This window comes from Leopardus geoffroyi, chromosome A2, assembly GCF_018350155.1.
Source record: "Leopardus geoffroyi isolate Oge1 chromosome A2, O.geoffroyi_Oge1_pat1.0, whole genome shotgun sequence".
Taxonomy (NCBI): Eukaryota; Metazoa; Chordata; class Mammalia; order Carnivora; family Felidae; genus Leopardus; species Leopardus geoffroyi.
The window spans coordinates 8,366,225-8,387,284 of NC_059331.1; the positions used below are offsets into that span (position 1 = coordinate 8,366,225).

The window sequence follows — 21,060 nt, forward strand, 5'->3', positions numbered from 1 at the left end:
ACCCACTTCTGAGCCACGTCCCCTGTAGACCCCCCACCCCCAGCCCAGGCCCCTCTAATCGGCGAGAGGTGTGTTATTTGTAGTATTTTTCTGTGCTGCGTCCAAGCATATGTAATCTGGGGGGAAACCAGAGTACTTTCCTGCAAAGTGCGTCATTCGCCCGACAGCGGGTCACGGGCATGTCTTCTGTGTGTCTGTCTGCACCTCCTGCTTCACGGAGGCCCTGTTATGTGGCTGTCGCTTGTCAGGGGAACTTGTTACGCCCATGTTCTTCACCTAAATCTGTTGTTCCGGCTGGAGGCTTGCCTGAGAGTTGGGACATTCTTGCTAAGCTAGGGGCGACCCTGCTGCTTCCCGTGCCGCCCCCCCACCCCGCCACACAACCTCCTGCTCTGGGGCCCCGCAGATCCGTTGGAAGTACATGATCGTCGATGAAGGCCACCGCATGAAGAACCACCACTGCAAGCTGACGCAGGTCCTCAACACGCACTACGTGGCCCCCCGCCGCCTGCTGCTGACGGGCACGCCGCTGCAGAACAAGCTGCCCGAGCTCTGGGCGCTCCTCAACTTCCTGCTGCCCACCATCTTCAAGAGCTGCAGCACCTTCGAGCAGTGGTTCAACGCGCCCTTTGCCATGACTGGGGAAAAGGTGTGTGTGCAGTTGGCTCTGTGCTGGCGGTAGGTAAGGCAGGGAGGGGGGCCGTGGTCATGGGAACTTTGCCCAAGTGGACAGTCCCAGGCTCGGCTGGCTTCTCTCAGGTGTCTGCTGAGTGCCCCCCACAGCGGGCCAGGCTTGCGCTGGATGCCAGGGCGGGAGGCCATGTCTTCATGGGGCAAAGCGGCCCCGGTGCCGAAACTGAAGGGCGGAGATCGTGAAAGTGAACTCTGGGGAGTCGCTCAGGGATTTCCTGACCCTGTGCCTCAGGTCCAGGGAGGGGACAGCAAGGAATATGGCCCTGAGGTAGCTGTGGCGCTGGGTCCACGTCCCAAGGGTCCTGTTGGTCCTTCTAGAGAGATCAGATTTCACCCCAAGGGTAGCAGCAGGCTCAGAAGATTTTAGTTAAAACAGCAACACAGTCAGATTCTGTATACTTTGTTTTTAACAAGCGCTGTGATTAACGTCTCTCCATGTCTATATGGCTGGGGATGGCATTGTCAGCCTGAAGACCAGACATTGGCCCGAGGAACCAGGTGTTCATTGCTTGATGAAGTCTCCAAACCGGCTCCCAGTGCACGCCTCCTGTGCTGTTGGGGTTTGAGGGGGGCTTATGGGCAGGTCATGTTTTCTGTCGAATGAGGCTGCATGGCTAGAACCTGGTGACTGAGGAATGGGACACAATTGCAGAGGTTGGAGGTTAATGAGGAGTGTCACTGCCCTCGGTGGCTGGGCTCCCTGGGGCCACCAGTGTTTCTGGCCCAGCCAGCTGGTTCCCAGTCCTGAGGGTCTCCATGGGCAGGTCCAGGTCACCTGGGGCCACCTTACTGTCATCCATGAGGCCCCCTCTCCCTGGCTCCAGTGGAGACAGAAGCCCTTCTGAAGGAGACTGTGGCTTTTCCAGGAGGAGCCCCCAGTTTTCAGACCCCCAGGACCCTCATTCCAAGCATATGGCTCTTGTTTCATTTATTTTCAAGGTTAGCAGCAGTTCTAGAACTCTACTATGAGGTTATCAGGGGGCCTAAGAAAGATAACTTTAAGTCTGGTCTATTTGACTTTTTTATTTTTATTTTTTATGTTTATTATTTTTGAGAGACAGTATGCTCGTGCATGAGTTGGGGAGGCAGAGAGAGAGGGAAACACAGAATCCGAAGCAGGCTACAGGCTCTGAGCTGTCGGCACAGAGCCTGATGCAGGACTCAAACTCACAAGTTGTAAGATCATGACCTGAGCTGAAGTTGGGCACTTAACCCACTCAGCCACCCAGGCGCCCCTTTTTTTTTTTTTTTTTTAATTTTTTTTTTTTCCAACGTTTTTATTTTATTTTTGGGACAGAGAGAGACAGAGCATGAACGGGGGAGGGGCAGAGAGAGAGGGAGACACAGAATCGGAAACAGGCTCCAGGCTCTGAGCCATCAGCCCAGAGCCCGACACGGGGCTCGAACTCACGGACCGCGAGATCGTGACCTGGCTGAAGTCGGACGCTTAACCGACTGCACCACCCAGGCGCCCCCCAGGCGCCCCTTTTTAAAAAAAAATTTTTTTAACATTTATTTATTTTTGAGAGACAAAGAGAGACAGCACGAGTGGGGAAGGGGCAGCGAGAGAAGGAGACAGAATCTGAAGCAGGCTCCAAGCTGCGCAGGGCTCAAACTCATGAACCATGGGATCATGACTTGAGCCGAAGTCAGATGCTTAACCAACGGAGTCAGCCAATTTTTAAGAGTTGAATTTGTTAGCATCATAGCAGACACCTTGGGAGAGCAGCGTTTCTTTCCCTCTGTCCCTGCTATGCTGAAATGAGAGAGGATTTAGGGCTCGCAGCAACAGAGCCCCCCAAGAGGATCATTCGTTTTACAGCAAATGTTCTGTAAATGTGGTTCTGTCCCACTTTCCTTGGGATCTGTTGGCGGGTCTCCAGACACATGAGTTTCTATTATTTGTGGGGAGGCAGCCTGGTGTGCTGTGTGTTTCTTTTCCTAGTAAGGCCTATGGGGTGTGGTTCCCTGGAGCCTTGGTTTCTACACACTAGGAATTCCGTGGAAGGTCCCACGTCCTTACACGTCTCTAAAGGAAGGGGGTGCCCCACCATGCCCCTTAAAGCATAAGGCATCCTGAAACAGGTGCTGAGGGCAAGGTGACTCTAGATGGCCCTGTGCACCCCCCTCACCCCATCCCCACCCCTTTCCTTTGGAGGTAACCTCGGTTTGCTTGTCTCATGGGGGTGCCAGGTGGACCTGAACGAGGAGGAAACCATTCTCATCATCCGTCGTCTCCACAAAGTGCTGCGGCCCTTCCTGCTCCGGCGGCTCAAGAAGGAAGTCGAGGCCCAGTTGCCTGAAAAGGTAACAGATAGTTGTGAGTGGACAAAGCCATGGTGCAGTGTCGTGCCAGGGGTTTTCCGGCGTAGGACCGGTCAGGTGGCGCTCAGGTGATCGTGGCCCTGGTCTCGCTTCGGCATTGTAGTGTCCATGGGGTGTGAGGACAGCCACTCACTCACACGTGCTGGGTCTGCAGAGTGGAGGCGGGTGTGGATCAGAGCGGGGAGGCCACCTGGCATCTGTGGATCAGACGCCTGGGCAGGTCCTGTCCCATCACATCCTGCGGTGCTTAGAGGCTGTGGGCTGCTCATGAACCCACTCACACTGCAGGATGGCTCTGGCTTCTTGCTCAGGGTCCCAGTCCCCCAGCTGTCCCCTTAGACACCCTCTCCTCCCCCCGGTGGGACATGAATTACTTGCCCTTGGTTTTCTGGTGGACTGGAGAGAAGCTTTGGGAAAGTAGTCAAGTTGCCCCTTCTGGGTCAGCACGTCCTGTGTTTCTCTGTCCCGCTGTACCTACCACAGCCTGTCTCTCCTTGTTCCCCAGCTGTGGGGACTCCTCACTGTCATCCACTTACGCCCTCATTTGAGCACGTATCCTGGGGCCAGGTTGTCTCTGAGAGGTTCAGAGGCCAGTGATGGGCTCAGGCTGGGCGTTAGGCTCAGAGATTCTGAGCTCTGACTGGTGACGTGTGTCCCCTGCAGGTGGAATATGTCATCAAGTGTGACATGTCTGCGCTCCAGCGTGTGCTCTACCGGCACATGCAGGCCAAAGGGGTGCTGCTCACCGATGGCTCCGAGAAGGACAAGAAGGTTAGCCACGGGCCCCTCCCCTTCCCCACCTGGAAGTCCAAGGCAGGTGGGTTGGGGTCAGGCCAGGTGTTTGGGGCTTGAGCACATTGTCGCCACCTGAGCCTTCTGTCTCCTTGGAGTTTACCATTGAGATCAAGACCTTGTCTGGTGGTGATCTGAAGGGCATCAGATAGCTGCGGTTTAAATCATACCTGGTGGGAACAGGCATGCTCAGTAAGGCCCAGTGGCCCATTTCCAGGGATTCCCCCAAGACCCTCCCAGTGTGTCACTATCTGATGTCCTCCGCTTATGAAATGCTGGCCTGCCGCGGATACATCTGTCAACAGGGTGGAGCCCCGTGCTAGTTAGACTGTTCCAGTGAGCCTCCCCTTTCCAGCTGGGAAAGAACTGGCTTAACAGCCATGGCCACTGAGCCCCTTCACCTTGGCAGTGAAAGCATTTGGGGTGATGTGAAGTTTGAAGTGGATGGGGTCTGGGCGAGCTGCTACCTTCTGGGACCCCACCCGCCCCAGCTCCCCTCGTAAGGACAGAAATACCCTCCTGGGTCCCTTGATTCTGTTCCCGATGCCTCCCCATTGGCCTACCTCCCCATTTCTTCCTTTCCATGTTTTCTTTGGGCCCTTTCTCACCTGAGCAGTTGCAGCAGATACCCAAGCCCTGCATCCTTCTCTCTGTAGCACGGGTCTTCCCAGGTCATCAGGGCCCATCTGGCTGCAGCCCCTTAGAGATTCCCCTCGAGGCCCCCAACCAAGAAAAATGTTTGTCATTCAGCCTCAGCTCTTTGCCAGTCTTCCTTCCCTTCCTTCCTCCCAGCCTCTCCAGTGTGCCAGGCAATCTCTTCCCCTGGCACTGGCTCTGGGCCCTCTGCGCCTCCCCGGGAGCCAGCCCCCTGCTCCCAACTGCTCCGCCACACGCCATACCTCCCCTGAAGTGCCCCCTTCTGGAGTCCTTCTCCCACCCCACCCCCCCCACCCCCGTCCCCGCAATCTGCTCCAGGGACAAGACCCAACATGGGAGCTTCTCTTCTGCCTTCCCAGGGCAAAGGTGGCACCAAGACCCTGATGAACACCATCATGCAGCTCAGGAAGATCTGCAACCACCCGTACATGTTCCAGCACATCGAGGTGAGGCCCTTCTCCAGGGATGGCAGGCCTTCCGTCCTCCAAGCCGCATCTGTCTGGGCTGAGCCCCTCCTCACAAAGAGTTAGGCTTAATGTTTATTTATTGTTGAAAGAGAGACTGAGAGTGCGTGAGTTGGGGAGGAGCAGAGAGAGGGAGACACAGAATCCAAAGCAGGCTCCAGGCTCTGAGTTGTTGCCACAGAGCCCGACTTGGGGCTCAAATCACAAACCGTGAGGTCATGTCCTGACTGGAAGTCAGACACTGAACGACTGAGCCACCCAGGTGCCCCTCCCTGACAGCTTTTTAAAAGATACTTTATAATACTTTGAGTAGGTGATGCCTGTATTTGTCTTGCTGTTGATTTTCTGTGTGTAAGTGCTTATTGTAAACAATCCAAACAACGTGGGAAAACATGTGATAGAAATGAAAGCTCCAGAAAGCCTAACCCCAGATAGCTGCAGAAAGCATTCAGAGACTCATCTTTGTGGTTATTTTCCCAAATAATCCTGGTAGGGTCCCTCTGCCTCTGCTGGTTGGCATACTAGCTTTTGCCGCTCAGTGATGTGGGAGGGGCCATTCCTGTTTGGAACATTGAGAGCAGCCTCCCTTTTCGTGAAGTCTCTGGGTCAGAACTTTTTGGGGCCACGATACCCTTTGAGAGTCTGGATTCTTCTGAATTGCACACGTATGTCTGTACTCACTGGCATAAGGTCTCAGGATCTTTGCAAACCCCCTGATGCCCCTGGGATTCCATTTCTCTGCTCCAAGAATGGTCTCAGGCGTACATTTTGGTGGTTAACGGTGCTGTCCTGTGACTTACTTTTCTTTGGGGGAGCCTGAGGAAAGGGATGTTGGTGGGATGCAAAAGCAGTATACAGCGTCTGGGTGTGGCCTCAGAGCCACTGTGGGTGACCTCTGTGCACCAGTGTGAGGGCTCGGAGGTGTGGGGCCTCTTCCTGCCCTGCCCTGACCTATCTCTCATTCTGTTGCAGGAGTCCTTCTCCGAGCACTTGGGGTTTACCGGTGGCATCGTGCAAGGGTGAGAAGCTTCCCGGTGAAGGGGGTGGGCACACGGTCCACATGCATGTCTTTTGCACTTCTTTGGTTGGCTTTATCTTAAAGCTCCTGTGACCTTTGTCCAATTTCAGAGGCACCGTGTTCGTGGCAGTAAATTTAGAAAATATAGAGAAGCCCAAAGAAGGGGCTAAAAATCCTCCATACCTTGAGAGTAGGTCACCATTAATCTTATGAGGCAGAGCTGGCTTCCCGGGCCCACCATGCCACATCCGGGCTCTGGGACCCTTGACAGCCTTCTTAACCACTCTGAGCCTACGCTCCGTCTGCTAAGAGAAATGGTATTTGATCCACCTTGTCACGGGAGTGTTTTCTCCAGCGTTGTTCATGAAGTCCAACCCAGGCTTCGTTAAGCCCAGGTGTGGCTGTGGGTTCTACTTCTAGATCTCAACATTGCAAATAGCTTTGCTATGGAGCTAAAGCCACCATCATTTCTCTGGGCTAGTAAACTGCTGTGAAGAACAAAGGCATCAAAATAAAAGATTAAAACGTTCTTTAGCTATGTGTCTTTTGTACCAAATTGCATAATTGGGGTGTCACAGAGTTGACTTCAGGTCCTGGCCCTGGCATATCCGCAGCCATGTCTCGCTGTCCCCCCGGCCTCAGTCTGCACAGCTGTAGACCAGGGGTTGTTGGCTGGAGTGAATGAGAAAAGCGGCTTTGGCCCTGAACCCTGCACGGGGTGCGGTGTGGACACTCTCCAGTGTGAGCCTTTGCTCTTGGAGGTTCTCTCAAGGAATGGGGAGGAGGCCTAGCTTCCTGCTGTCCCAGCACGATTGCTGATCACATCTCTTCTCATTCTTAAAAGTGTCTGAGTTGGACGACAGTCATGTGCTCACCCTTGATCAAGTCTGGCCTGAGCATATTTTAGTTGGGTTGAAATGACTTTGCGGAAACTCCACAGGGGTGAGTGTGTCTGCCTAGGAAGCCACTTCTGTGCCCATGATCATGATGACCAGCCTGCCTAGGCGCTCAGGTCAGCCTGAAGATGGGAGCCGTCTCCTGTGCCTGTCTGCAAAGCACCGCTGTTAACATTATGTGCGTTCTTTCCCCGCTCCCTCCGCTCCCCAGGCTGGACCTGTACCGCGCCTCGGGGAAGTTTGAGCTTCTTGATAGGATTCTTCCCAAACTCCGTGCCACCAACCACAAAGTGCTGCTGTTCTGTCAGATGACCTCCCTCATGACGATCATGGAAGATTATTTTGCATATCGCGGCTTTAAATACCTCAGGCTCGACGGTAAGTGTGACCAAGAGAGACGCTTTTTGAGGGGACTCATTATCTGCAGCTGCCAAAGCTGCTGGCTGGTACCCCGTCCCTTACAAGGCAGAGCAGGGCCTGGAGCTTGGGTCTAGCATCAAGAGTGAGCCTACCACGTTCAGTGGTGCAGGCCTGTGGGACTGGTTGGCCGAGGAGGTTGGCCAGCCTGGGTCTGACACCCCGTTCTCCCGAACATAAGGCTCCTGCTCCGCGCACTACACATCTGAGTCCGGTGTTCACAGGGTTTTATGCAACAGCCGTGTTTTGGTTAGAAGCAGCAGAAATCCGTATCCCCTGGGCATGAGGAAGAAGTATTCAGGGGTTATGCTTGCTTCGGGTACGGTTGGACCCACGTGTCTAGAAGATACTGATGAGCTTTTCTCAGGCTCTTGGCTCCACCGTCCTCCATCTTGGCTTCCTGCTCAGGCATCCTGTCCAGGCTCCACTGATGCTCTTTCAGCAAAGTCCTCAATGGTCCCCAACAAAGGGTGCAGCCCATCGTTTCCCTCAGAGGTCCAGGGGCTGGCTCTCCTTAGGTTGTTGTGAGCCACATGCCCCTCTCTCCAGTGCCACGTGGTTGTAGAGCTGTCACTGGTCAGGCCTGGAGCCCACGCCAGAACTACGTGCACGGAGAGTAGCAGGCAAGGGAGAGCGGGAAGCTGGGGATGCAGGATGACAGCAAGTTCTTCTGGGAACAGTGCTTGTCTGAGACCCTTGTGCTCTCATGGCCTTTATCCCAGCCCACGGGAGCTCCTGAGGGGGGGTGGGTGCTTAGTGAGATGGTGACAGCATGCTGGACGTGTGGTCTGACGCTTGTCAGGTGGCCAGGAAGGCCCCGGTCTCTGTGCGACTGCGGGAGCACTCGGACTCCTGAGAAAAGTGAGCTTGGGGAGCCGCTGGGTGGAACACAGTTAGGGAGGTTGCTTCTTTCCCACAGCTTCTCGGAGCTTTTATTGAAGCTCATTGCCAGGTGCATCTGCCTAACAGGATGCCCCAAACTTCTGGGCCTTCATTTTGTCTATTGCCGTGCAGCTGGTGGAACTGTGGTTTCAAGACCACAGACCTGTGGTCGCTGGCTGGTCGCCCGTCGGTCTCTGCCCTCCCCGCCCCCACGCACGGCCTGTCTTTCACACCTGTCATGCCTTCCTTCAGTCTGGTCTTGGGAGTTCCGTCCAGGGCCACCTTTACAAACACAAATGACAGCATGTCTCCCTGTGCCCCTGACAACAGGACAGCCCGGCCTCTCCAGCCGCCTCACCCGTCCTTCACGGGCCAGGCCTTTGTGAACCCTGGTCCCTGTCTGTGTCGCTAAGTCAACCCTCAGAGGAGGGGCTGTAGGTAGAGAGCATATTCCCACCCGCCACGGCATCTGTTCATTTGCTCCGTTTCTTTCCTTCCCCGTGGTGAGGAGGGGACTTTTGTCTGTCGGCCACAACTGCACAGTACCCACGTGGTCATGGGCAGAAGCTCTGGCAAAGAACAGATAAGAGGTGGGGGCTCAGCAACACGTTGTGAGATGGAGTCTTCCACCGTCAGCGGTGAGAGTGAAGGTGCCAGGGAGGCCCTTCTGCTGTGGGGCCTGCCCCGTCCCTGCTCCAGGCCTTGCCTGTTCCCCCGGAAAAGGGCAGCTGGGGGCACGTCTGGAGCCCAGGCTCCTGAGAGCATTGGGCCTCCATGCTATGTGTCGTGATGTGTAGGTAAGCAGCTAGAAGCACTGAATATTCATTTCATCACCAAAAATGACTCCTGATTTTGCCACGGGCACCTTGGCTCTGAGCTGGCAGCAGGCCAAGCAATTTCGGTGCCCCTGTGCTATTCATGGTGCTGAGGATCGTGTCTTGGCTGGTCACACCTGAGTCCCTATGGCTCCGTGAAGAGGGAAAGCCATTCCCACCTGGAGGGAAGAAGCCCTGTTATGAAGCACCTGTGTGCTTGCCTGTAGCAGGTTCTCCTTGTGAATAGAGAAGCCCCTTGTAGCGAGATCGAGGCGGGCGCCAGCCCTCTGGTCAGTCACCTGTTCCAGGCTCTGTGCTTCGGCACCCACCTGGTTCAGCGCTCATACTGGGCTCATTTTACTCCCAGGTGACACAGCAACCCATTGGTGCTCACTTTCATCTCCCCAGGTGGGAGGAGTGGCATTCGCTAGTGTCCCCGTAAACCCGAACCTCTCGCTAATCGCACTGATGCGTATGTGTTGAGCAATTACGGCGCTGGCCCAGGAGGCCTCTGGGGGACGTGCGCAGGCACTATCCCTGCGCTCCAAAGCAGGTGTCTCCCCTGGCTCCTCTCCATCACCCCCCTTCCCCGCGTGGTCGCCCCTGCTGACCCCATTCTCCCCGTGCCCTGCAGGAACGACGAAAGCGGAGGACCGGGGCATGCTGCTGAAAACCTTCAACGAGCCGGGCTCCGAGTACTTCATCTTCCTGCTCAGCACGCGGGCCGGGGGGCTCGGGCTGAACCTCCAGTCAGCTGACACTGTGATCATTTTCGACAGTGACTGGAACCCTCACCAGGTACGAGTGGGCTGGCGCCCCGGCAGGGAGGGGACTCGAGGCTGCACGGAGACCCTGCTTGCCGTGAGTGGCTGCAGTCCCCACAGCTCCTGAGGCTTTTTTACAGAAACTCAGAGGGTATTTTTCTCTGTTTCTCAGAACATAGAAATTTCTTTGATTTTGGAAAAAACGTACTCCGTTGCAGTTAAAAAAAAAAATCCTGAATTTTTGGAAATACGTAAAGAAAGCAGAAAATAAACCCAATCTTAACAGCTGTCGGTAATTGCTGCTTTTTTAGTGATGCAAGACTTCCAGGCTGCGTTCTGTGTCAACTCTCACACAGTTGTACTCTTAAAAACATTTGGGGCCTAGGTCTATGCTGCTGCTCTTCTTTCTTTTTTTTTTTATTTTTTTATTTTTTTAACGTTTATTTATTTTTGAGAGACAGAACATGAATGGGGGAGGAGCAGAGAGAGAGAGAGACACACACACACACACACAGAATCCAAAACAGGCTCTAGGCTCCGAGCTGTCAGCACAGAGCCTGACACGGGGCTCAAACCCGCAAACAGTGAGATCACGACCTGAGCTGAAGCTGGATGCTTAACTGAGCCGCCCAGGCACCCCTCTTCTTTCTTTTTAAATATATTTTTTTTTCAACGTTTATTTATTTTTGGGACAGAGAGGGACAGAGCATGAACGGGGGAGGGGCAGAGAGAGAGGGAGACACAGAATCGGAAACAGGCTCCAGGCTCTGAGCCATCAGCCCAGAGCCTGACGCGGGGCTCGAACTCACGGACCGCGAGATCGTGACCTGGCTGAAGTCGGACGCTTAACCGACTGCGCCACCCAGGCGCCCCACCCCTCTTCTTTCTTATCCATATGCCCTCTACAGGGCGCCACGACACCAGCTACAGAGAAACGGGGTGTTACAGATAACAGCAGTTTTTAACTTTTCCCAATGTTTCATTCTAAAAGTGATCATTTTTTAATGCAGATATCAATAATGCGAAATAACAGTCCTTTTTTCCCCCTCCCGCCAGTCTCAGCATATGCCAACATGTACCCGTATGCACACAGGCACGTTCGGGTTTTGACACAAAACACAGCATGTTCTAGCACGTGCTTTAGCAGCTGGTGTATTCTCCTCTCGGTGCGAGCACACTGGGAGGCCACACAGCCGTGCGCTCAGCTGCCAGGTGTCCGGCCATATGGTGGCCCTGAGACTTTACTCAGACCGCACTTGGCAGGTGTCTGGGTTTTGTTTCTCAGCATGACCACTTAGGGAGCCCTGTTGTCCCTCTCTTGGAGTATTTGTATGAGGACTCACTGGCCAGTCCACCCTCAGTGGTGGGATTGCTTGGCCCGTGGCCATGATCTCTTTATCTTCTATTCACTTGTGCCACAGTGGCCTCCAGAAGGCTGCCCTAGGTTTCTCCGCCCTCCCCCTCCCCCCACAGGGTATGAGCGTGTCCTTCCCCACAGCCTAGGGGCACTAGTCAGCAGTGTGGGAATTCTAGCCCATCTGATGGGCCGATGCTCTGGTTGGTTACTAGCGACCCTTTCTGCCATCAGCCTGGGGCGTACTTCTCACCAAGACCTCAGCGACCAGCCAATTTCCTGAGAGGTGGTTGGGGGGTGTGCTGCCCCCATCAGCAGGCAGATAGTGGGCAGAGGTCCCCCTGGAGCCCTGTCCTCTGCCACACCAGGGGCATCAGAAGCCACTAAACTTCCTACAGAGCCTAGGGCACATGATCCAGTGCTTACCCTGCCGGGAAGCATACTAGCCAAGCCAGGGGCATTCCTGTCTGCCCCACCCCCCACCCCCAGGCCAGGCGTGGCCTCCGTCAACCCCATGGGGTATGATTCTTGACCGTAGGCCCACATCCCTCTGGCCCAGATGCAGGACTTCACAGGAACCCTCCTGATTTGGGGCTGGGGGTGATGATAGAGAAGTGTTGGCAGCCACGGCTACCACTTGATCAGAGCTTTACTGTGCATCACGCTCTGGGCTGAGCGCCCAGTGCCATTTAGCTCCTCTCCCCACACGACAGCCAGGAGAAGGGCCCGTGTCAGCAGAGTGAGTCCTAAGGCTCATAGAGGTGGAGACTTGGCCTGAGCTGCACATAAGGGAAGTAGCAGGGCCCGCAGCCAAACCAGGCACTGCCAAGATGCTGTCCTGCTTCGGTCATGTCCTGTGCGTGGTGTCCTTAATGCATACGGCCACACCATGCACGGGGCCCTCCCGGGGTAGGTGAGGGGTCCTTTGTCAGCTGTGACATGAGCTGCTTGGGAACATGACCATCCAGGACTTGTCCTCCAATTGGCGCCTTCCACCTGAAGACCCGTAGAGTCCCAGTAAGGTGGGTAGGGGTGATCCCGGGGTGACATCATCCCGGCCCAGTCTTCAGGTTGCATTCCTGGACTCCCAGCTCGAGAAGCTGCTGGTTGGAGCAGGCAGGCAGGAGGAGGCAGGCACACGAGAACCGGAAAGTCTTTCCTGGTGGCGCCGCGAGGTTGACTTCCTCTTAAAACGGCGTAGAGCTGGATCGGGACTGACCCGCGTCTCTTCCTCTAGGACCTGCAAGCCCAAGACCGCGCCCACCGCATCGGGCAGCAGAACGAGGTGCGAGTGCTCCGTCTCTGCACGGTCAACAGCGTGGAGGAGAAGATTCTGGCCGCAGCCAAATACAAGCTCAATGTCGACCAGAAGGTGATCCAGGCCGGCATGTTTGACCAGAAGTCCTCCAGCCATGAGAGGCGCGCCTTCCTGCAGGCCATCCTGGAGCACGAGGAGCAGGACGAGGTGAGGGCAGCGCCGGCCCCGACCCCCTCCCCGGCGTGAGTGGTGGACGCATGAGCGGCTTTCATTTTTGTTTTTTTACCTTTTTTGCACTCTTTTTTTTTTTTTTTTTTTTTTTTTGCATCCCTTTGGAGTAAAGGGAGTGTGGGCTGAAAGGAAAGAGGATGAGTACTTGCTTTTTCTTTGAAGTGGTTTTTTTTTCTAAACTACTGGTGAAAGGCGCCGGATTGACAGCCCTGGAGCCTGAAGTCCTCTATTTATCCACAGAGCAGACACTGCAGCACGGGCAGCGGCAGTGCCAGCTTCGCCCACACTGCCCCTCCGCCAGCGGGCGTCAACCCCGACCTGGAGGAGCCACCTCTAAAGGTGAGAGGGGTAGTTCAGTCTCCACGCCCATCCGGTCCTCGGCTTCCCGGCTGAGACGGCCAGCAAGGGCCCTGACCCCACGGAGCGTGCGTGTGCGTGTGCGTGTGTGCCTCTCGCTGCCGCGTGGGTCCCCATCCACCGCAGCCGGACCGGGACCGCCAGCTCGTTGCCCGTGGCCTGCCGCCGCCCAGCCCGGCCTCTCCGCACCCGAACTAAATGTGTGCCACCTTCTAGGAAGAAGACGAGGTGCCCGACGACGAGACGGTGAACCAGATGATTGCCCGGCACGAGGAGGAGTTTGACCTGTTCATGGTAAGCGCTGCACGGAGGCAGAGGCACTGTTCCCACCTCACGGCCTCACAGGGTGCCCTGCGGCTTCACGCGCCCCACCCTATCAACACGAGATCGAGCAAAACGTCTCGGTGACAGTGGTGTCCCCTGCGGGTAATGGAGCCAGGGGCGTTTCACGAGGTGGCCGCACACTGCCTCCTAAGTGACCCATTTTTCTTCTGTGGCTTCCAAGGATTGTTGCAGCAGTGGTGGTGCATGCGCGCGCGCACACACACACACACACACACACACACACACACACACACACACAGGGTCCCCTTTGGATCCTCAGTACTGCAGAATGCGTGTCCTCCTGAGTCCTTTGCCCTTGAGGCTCCCTTTCAGAGGGAGTTGACACTGTCCCAGGCCAGTGGTCAGTCACAGGTGCTCCTGAGCCCTGGGTAGAGAGCACTGGTCAGCATGGAATCAGAGTGTGGGCCCTCAGCCTCTCTTCTGCCGTCTGTTCTGGAATTTTCTGCCTCAAGCCGGAGCTCCTAGCAAGGGTCTACTATCAGCACCGGGCCAGCCTGGCCGTTGCAAACTCCAGAGCCTCTGTTGAGCTGCCTTGTAGCATCTGTATCAGACAGAGAGGCCTCCCCTTGCCACGTGCCCTTTGTATGCGCGCAGCTCTCCTCATGCTCACGCCTCTCTCCCTCTGCCCCCTTGCCCCGCTTCCCCCAGCGCATGGACCTGGACCGCAGGCGTGAGGAGGCCCGAAACCCCAAGCGGAAGCCGCGCCTGATGGAGGAGGATGAGCTCCCCTCGTGGATCATCAAGGACGATGCCGAGGTAGAGCGTCTGACCTGTGAGGAGGAAGAGGAGAAAATGTTTGGCCGAGGCTCCCGCCACCGCAAGGAGGTGGACTACAGTGACTCGCTGACCGAGAAGCAGTGGCTCAAGGTACATGCTGGAGAGGGCCAGCTGGGGACGGGGTCGGGTACCGTGGGCCTCATCCAGAACCCGAGTGGGCTCCCTTCCGGCCCCTCTCGGTGTTCATTAGTGACAGTGATGCCTCTGGTGTGGGGCCAGCTCGTTCGGTTTCTCCAGACCCGCACAGGAGAGAGCGCCCACGTGGCCCCGAGGCAGCTCGGGACTCACCACTTAGGCGTAACTGGCCTCGGCTCTGCGTGGTCTTCCGGGGTCACTCCCCGGTCAGTGGGAAAGGCAGCGACGAGTTAGTGATCGAAATGCCCTGCCACATGGTAGGGAGTGCCAGCCAGGATCAGACAGCCTCACTTTGGGCACTTTGCCTCCCAGAGCTGGACTCCTCACCTGGCTGTGGTGGGGGGAGGAAGCAGGTCCCTGTCCAGGCTCAGCATCGCAGCTGCTCACAAGTGACATGGTCATGGTTTTCAGCAGACACGCCTGGATCCCTGGCAGCAGCAGGTGTAGGCGGCTGAGTCGGGGCCTCAGGGGTCTGGTTGGCCCACTGTGCCAGCACAGGTGGCAACGGAGTCGTGGTGACAGGTCAGGCCTTTCCCCAGGCTCGGGGCTTTGAGTGCAGAAGTGATGGCTGGGAATCCGGCCATGGAGTTTGACAAAAATGTCCAGGAAGCAACACTTTCCAGGAAAGCAGGTGGGGGCGTTCAGGTTGCCTTGTTGATTGGCACACCCTGGGATAAAGGATACTGCCTTCCCACGTCTCCAGTTGCACTCCCTGGGGTTCCTCCTGATTAACTGTGGGCCCCAGTGGTTCCTCAGTGCAGGAGGTCCAGCAGCCCTGGCCCCATCCAAGAAGCTCAGAACCACCCAGACTAGTGAGCTTGCCTGCTGAGCTGTGCTCAAGAGGGGACCACTGAAACATGCTGGGGAACCAGGCGACCCTCAGGTGGGGCAGGTGGCTTGTCCTGCTCCTCACCTTTCAGCCCCGAGCTCCAGGGACGAGAAGAGAACCCCAGTTGATGGAACATAGGCCCAAACACAGACCTGTACGACTCCCATGGTCATACACTCCCACGGTTGAGACACGGGTGCCCTTTAAAAAACAGTTGCCCGTGGGTTAGTATCATTTTTTTTAACGTTTATTTATTCTTGAGAGACAGAGACAAGGTGTGAGTGGGGGAGGGGCCGAAAGAGGGAGACCCAGAATCCGAAGCAGGCTCCAGGCTTTGAGCTGCCAGCACAGAGCCCGACGTGGGGCTCAAACTACAAACTGTGAGATCATGACCTGAGCCAAAATCAGATGCTTAACCGACTGAGCCACCCAGAGACCGCTATCGATTCACTTCTTTTTTTTTTAATGTTTATTTTTGAAAGAGAGAGACAGAGACAGAGCATGAGTTGGGGGAGGCGTAGAGAGAGAGAGAATCCGAAGCAGGCTCCAGACTCTGAGCTGTTAACACAGAGCCTGACATAGGGCTCGAACTCATGGACTGTGAGATCACGACCTGAGCCGAAGTCAGACACTTAACCGACTGAGCCACCCAGGTGCCCCTTTTTTTGTTTTTTTAAAAATAGAAATCATATACCACTGAGCTCACTTAAGTTGTACAGTTCAGCAGTTTTAGTATATTCCGAGTTGTGCAGTGGTCACCACAGGTCAGCTTAAGAACATTCTTGTCACCTCAGAAAGAAGCCCCATTCTCTTCAGCTACCCTTCTGTCCCTTTATTCCCACTAGCTCTTGCTCTGGACGTTTCGTATAAATGGAGCAATGTGCTATCCTTTGGCATCTGGCTTCTTCCAGCTGGCAGACTCTTTCCAAGGTTTATCCATGCGGTAGCAAGTTATCATTCCTTTCCAAGGCCGAGCAGCATTCTGTTGGACAGATAGGCCACACGGTGGTGATGTCTCTGTTCGTGCAGACACTTGGCCTGTTTCCACCCCTTGGCTATCGTGAACAACGCTGCTGTGAACGTTGGTGGACAAGACTTTGTGAGGAAACACGTTGTGATTTCTCTCACATAGATATCTAGAAATAGAATCGCTGAGTCAGATGGTAATTTCGTGTTTAGTCTTTTGAGGAGCTGTCAGACTTTTCCAAAGCGGCTGCGCTCTTTTGCTTTCCCACCGGCAGCAAGTGACAGATCCAGTTTCTCCATAACCCTACCTATATTTGTCACCTGCCCTTTGATTGCAGTCATTCTGGTGGTTATGAAGCGGTAACTTCATTGTGGTCTTTATTTGCATTTTCTTGGTGTCCAGTGGGGTCGGACATCTCCTGATGTGCTTGTGGGCCATTTGCGGATCTTCTTCAAAAGTCATTTCATCAGATGTATGGTTTGCAGGTATTTTTTCCTATTCTGCGGTTTATTGTTTCACTTTCTCGATGGTGTCCTTTGAAGCACAAACGTCTTTAATTCTGACGACGTCCAGCGTATCTGTTTTTCTCCCGCTTGTGCTGCGGTATGGTGTCTGAGAGTCCACTGAGAAATGCAAGAGCACAAAGATTCACCCCTGTGTTTTATTTCAAGGGGTTTTAGAATTTCAGCTTTTACACGTGGGCCCATGGCCCTTTCCGAGCAGTTCTTGTTTAGGGTGTGAGTTAGGGATCAGACTCCATTCTTTTACAAGTGGACAGCCAATTGTTCCGGCCCCATTTGTTGAGAAGGTGATGCTTTCCCTACAAAGCGTGTGCCTTTTTGTATGTCATACCCGTTAAGAATTTGCATTAATAAAACAAAAAACAAAACACATTTGCCCAAAACAAGTACTCTCTTTTCTTAGTGCTGGCCCTTTAACTGGCCTCACTTTTCTGGCAGCCGCTCTGGTGCCACATGTACCAAAACTCTTCAGAGTGTTGCTGGCACGTGCCCTTCTGACCTGCGTGTCCGGGCCTCAGGACCAGAGACCCTAGTCTCGCGTCCCTAGGGTGGCTGCGACAGTGACCACAAACTGGGTCACTTAAAACTACAGCAGTGTATTCTCTGACGGTTCTGGAGGCTTAGAGACTGAAGTCAAGGTGTCAGTAAGACCCTTTTTCCGCTGAAGGTTCTGGGGGAGGCCCCTTCCTTGCCTCCTCCAGCTTGCTGTGGCCCCTTGGCCTGTGGCCCCATCGTTCCAGTCCACCACCATCTTCCGTGGCCTCTCCCCCGTGTGTCTTTGTGTCCTTTCCTGTCTCTCTCGGGGACATTCTCACTGGAGCTGTGAGCCCACCCTGACACAGGATGATTTCATTCTGCTCTTTAAGTAATTACATCTTAAAACATCCTATTTCAACATAAGATCACGTTCTGAAGTTGGACATGGACACGAACTTCGGGGAACACTGTTCCACCCTCCGCACCCACCCTGGGCTCCCAGGACACGCCCTCCCCCGTGCCAACCTTGCAGTGGCTCCTGCCTGCCACGCGCTCTTCCAGCCGTTCCTTTGGCCTGGATGCCTTACCCACCCCCTCCCTTCAGATCTCAGCCTGGTGCTACCTCCTCTGAGGCGCGCCCTTGACCCCCGACCTGGGCACGTCTGCCCCACCATCAGAGCACCACTCACCCTCCTTCTTGGCAATCGACACGCTTTGTGCCACGCTTGCAAGATATTTGTCTGCTTACGCTCTCCCCTCTGTGAGGGGTTTTTTCCCCGCTGTGTCCTCAGCTCATGGCCCTGTGTCCTGCTCACGGTCACAGCTGACACATGTGAGGGGACGACCAGCACATCCCCGTGAGTCCCGCCCCCACTCCCTTTCCTGATTCCGGGCTCCCCTGGAAACGTGGCTTCTTACTTCTTTACTTGCGGGGATAAAACGTGCAAGTTGGTTATTACCTTTGAGAAGTATGAAGTTGGTATTGTTTGAAAATTAATATCGTTCAGATACAGCCTCTTCTGCTCAGCACTTCCACTTCCACGAATCCACGTGCAAGCCACACAGCTGTCAGTCGTGGCATTGGTTACACTGGCACCCCTCCCCCAAACGGAAACCACCTAAATGCCAAAGAACGGGATGTTTAAACGAGGGTGTGTCGTACAATAGAATACTAAGCAGACGTTCAAAATTACATTGCAGAAAAATGGCAGGAAATACACCCAGGATATAGTAAGGAAAAACATGAGTCCCGTTGTGGTACGTGGATGTGACCGTAGCTCTGTCCCCAGTCCTGCACGTGTTCGTGGGAAGGGCCGGGAGCATCCTGAAGGTGGCTGGCAACGCTGGCTGCACGCAACGTGAATATACCTGATGCCAGTGAACCCCACGCTTAAAAATAGTTACAGCGGTCAGTTTTCTGTTCTGTATGTTTTGCCAGATTTTGAGAAAAATGCAGAGGGTCTGGTGCAGAAGTATGAATAGTGTCACTGTGGGTGGAGGGATTCCAGGGTTCAAGTCTTCAGTCTCCATTCAGTGAGGATATGCCTCTAATTGCTAAAGAAATGCGACTGTCTGTTTGTTAAGGACAGGCGGGCGCCGGGGCACACGGAGGCACACAGGCCTGCCCTGGTCCCCCGGGGCCTGTCGAGAGCCCCTGTGAGCGTCCCGCCCAGCTGTGCCCCGCGGGTCCGCGCCGCGGCCTTTGCCTGTCGACCTCGGTGCTGGCTGTCCTATTTTACCACTATTGACCCTGAAGGCCATCGAGGAGGGCACGCTGGAGGAGATCGAAGAGGAGGTCCGGCAGAAGAAATCCTCTCGGAAGCGCAAGCGGGACGGCGACGCCGGCTCCTCCACCCCGACCACCAGCACCCGCAGCCGCGACAAGGACGATGACAGCAAGAAGCAGAAGAAGCGCGGGCGGCCACCCGCCGAGAAGCTCTCCCCCAACCCTCCCAACCTCACCAAGAAGATGAAGAAGATCGTGGATGCCGTGATCAAGTACAAGGACAGGTAAGTCGGGGGGCATGGCGGGCGGGCGTTGGGGGTCCTCGGAGGTGCCTCCAAGCCGGTCGTCGGGTCAGTCCCTCCACGAGCACTGGCTGCCTGTCCTTGTCCCGGGACCCTGCCCTCCTGAAACATACTGTCTGCAAGAGGGAAGCGCACCGTGTCAGCTGTGGTGACAGGAAGAGAGAGCGTGGTGGGGAGGTAGAGACAGGGTGCTCTTTTCAGGGAAGGTGACATTTGAGGGCAGCCCTGAGGAAGGGAGGTCTGGGATGAGTGCTCCAACAGAGCCGAGAGCCAGTGGAGAGGCCTCAAGAGGCCAGGGGTGAGCGAGGTGGAGAGGCAGGGGTCTGTGCTGTGATGGGCGCCGATCGCACGGATGGCGGACGGTGGCAAGGAGGCCCGCAGGGCGAGAGCACAGAACAGGCAGCTTTTTTTCTCTAGACTTTCCACCGTCTCCCCACACTTGTGTGACCAGCAAGCCTGGTTTTCGTTCTGGCGTCCTTGGTCTGGGCTGTCACGGGTGGGCTGCACGTTGAGAAGACAGACCAGGTTCCACTCGAGGAACACACACACACCAGATTCGAGACTGCGGCGGATCCATTTGTGAATCACAAGTACCATATAAATAGCAAAATAACGTCCTCCCAGGCCCTTCAAGGGAACAGGTGCACATTCTGCCAGCTCGAGGCAGGTCGTGTGGACTGCCAAGAGGTGGCTATGGGTGCGAGGCCTGCGCCTTGCTCAGGACTCGGGTTGTTCTGCTCCCCTTTCTGGTCCATACCGGCCAGTACGGCTGTTCCAGTAATGGGAAGGTTGTCCAGCTTGACTTTATAGTAACACTTGGCACTCGGTCATTAAGCAAAGTAAGGATAAGCTGTAATCTGTAGGAGGGAAAAGTGTCAGGGTGTAAGCTGTCAGCGTATCATTTGGAGAGGCTCTTACCAAGTGTGAAATTTTGGGGGGTGGTGATGATTATAATACCCAAACAAAAGATACAAATTGCCTTTCAAAAAAGAATCTTTTAGGGGCTCCTGGGTGGCTCCGTCAGTTAAGCGTCCGACTCTTGATTTTGGCTCAGGTCATGATGTCCCATTTCGTGCGCTCAAGCTTCGCATTGGGCTTTACACTGTCAGCGTGGAGCCTGCTTGAGATTCTCTCTCTCCCTCTCTCACTGCCCCTCTCCTGCTGGTGTGCACGCACACGCTCTCCCTTAAAATAAGTAAGATAAACTTTAAATAAATAATAACAATAAAAAAGAATCCTTTATTATTAAGAGGAACAAATGGCTGAGAAAGGCCTATTGAAGTTCAGCCACTCATTGTCAAAACATAGCTGCGGTATTGAGAAGAAAATGCTGAGCTAATTTGCAGACTTCACCTTTGAGGCGAATGCCACACAAAAAAAACGTAGAAGACTCACAATTATTTAAAATATGGAATATGCAGGGGTCACCTGGGCTCAGTTGGTTGAGTGTCCACCTCTCGGTTTCGGCTCGGGTCATGATCCCAGGGTCGTGGGATCCAGCCCCACGATAAAACCTGGAGTGTGCGAAAATCCAGTGGAAATTATAGACCCCAGTGTTTTCTTCCCTGATCTTCTTGCGAGGGAGTCTTAAAATTGTCAAAATGAAGAAGACTCTTGAAGGTTAGGGGGCAAGGATGGACTTCTGAAAAAGTCCTGCTGATCTTTTGGATATCCAAATGGAAAAGATGAACTTTGACCCTGCCCCACACTTTACCCGTATGTTAACTTGAAATGGATACCAGACGTAAATGTGAAAGGTAAAACAGTTCTCGAGGAAGGCGCGGATGCACATCTTCCTGGCCTCGACGTAGGCGTAGACTTCCTGAACGGACACAGGCACTGCTGTCCGTAGAAGACTCATAAATTCGGCTTCACTGAAATTAAGAACATTGGTTCATCCGAGGACGCCCTCACAAAGTCAGTGGATGCTCCCGCAGGCTGAAATCTTAAAATGGGCAAAAGTCGCAGACGGACTCCTGGAAGAAGACATCCCAGTGACCCGTCAGCGTGTGAAAAGGTGGTCGGGATCAGTGCACAATGTCGAGGTAGCACACGGGA

The 21,060-nt window shown here is 54.7% G+C and overlaps 1 protein-coding gene across 13 annotated transcripts in view; it reads left to right on the plus strand.

The window, feature by feature from the left end:
• SMARCA4 (SWI/SNF related, matrix associated, actin dependent regulator of chromatin, subfamily a, member 4) overlaps positions 1 to 21,060 on the plus strand; it is a 94,792-nt gene that overhangs the window by 53,970 nt on the left and 19,762 nt on the right. For 4 of the 13 annotated variants that reach the window (XM_045491906.1, XM_045491907.1, XM_045491904.1 and 1 more), the window contains exons 19-29: positions 407 to 649; positions 2,887 to 3,000; positions 3,682 to 3,789; positions 4,827 to 4,913; positions 5,904 to 5,950; positions 7,057 to 7,223; positions 9,594 to 9,757; positions 12,315 to 12,542; positions 13,140 to 13,217; positions 13,917 to 14,135; positions 18,731 to 18,984. In XM_045491906.1, coding sequence (XP_045347862.1) covers positions 407 to 649; positions 2,887 to 3,000; positions 3,682 to 3,789; positions 4,827 to 4,913; positions 5,904 to 5,950; positions 7,057 to 7,223; positions 9,594 to 9,757; positions 12,315 to 12,542; positions 13,140 to 13,217; positions 13,917 to 14,135; positions 18,731 to 18,984 — 1,709 coding nt within the window. Of the gene's footprint in view, positions 1 to 406; positions 650 to 2,886; positions 3,001 to 3,681; positions 3,790 to 4,826; positions 4,914 to 5,903; positions 5,951 to 7,056; positions 7,224 to 9,593; positions 9,758 to 12,314; positions 12,543 to 12,806; positions 12,906 to 13,139; positions 13,218 to 13,916; positions 14,136 to 18,721; positions 18,985 to 19,127; positions 19,170 to 21,060 lie in introns of those variants that run through there. The other 9 variants (XM_045491898.1, XM_045491897.1, XM_045491899.1 and 6 more) reach the window with 5 other exon arrangements.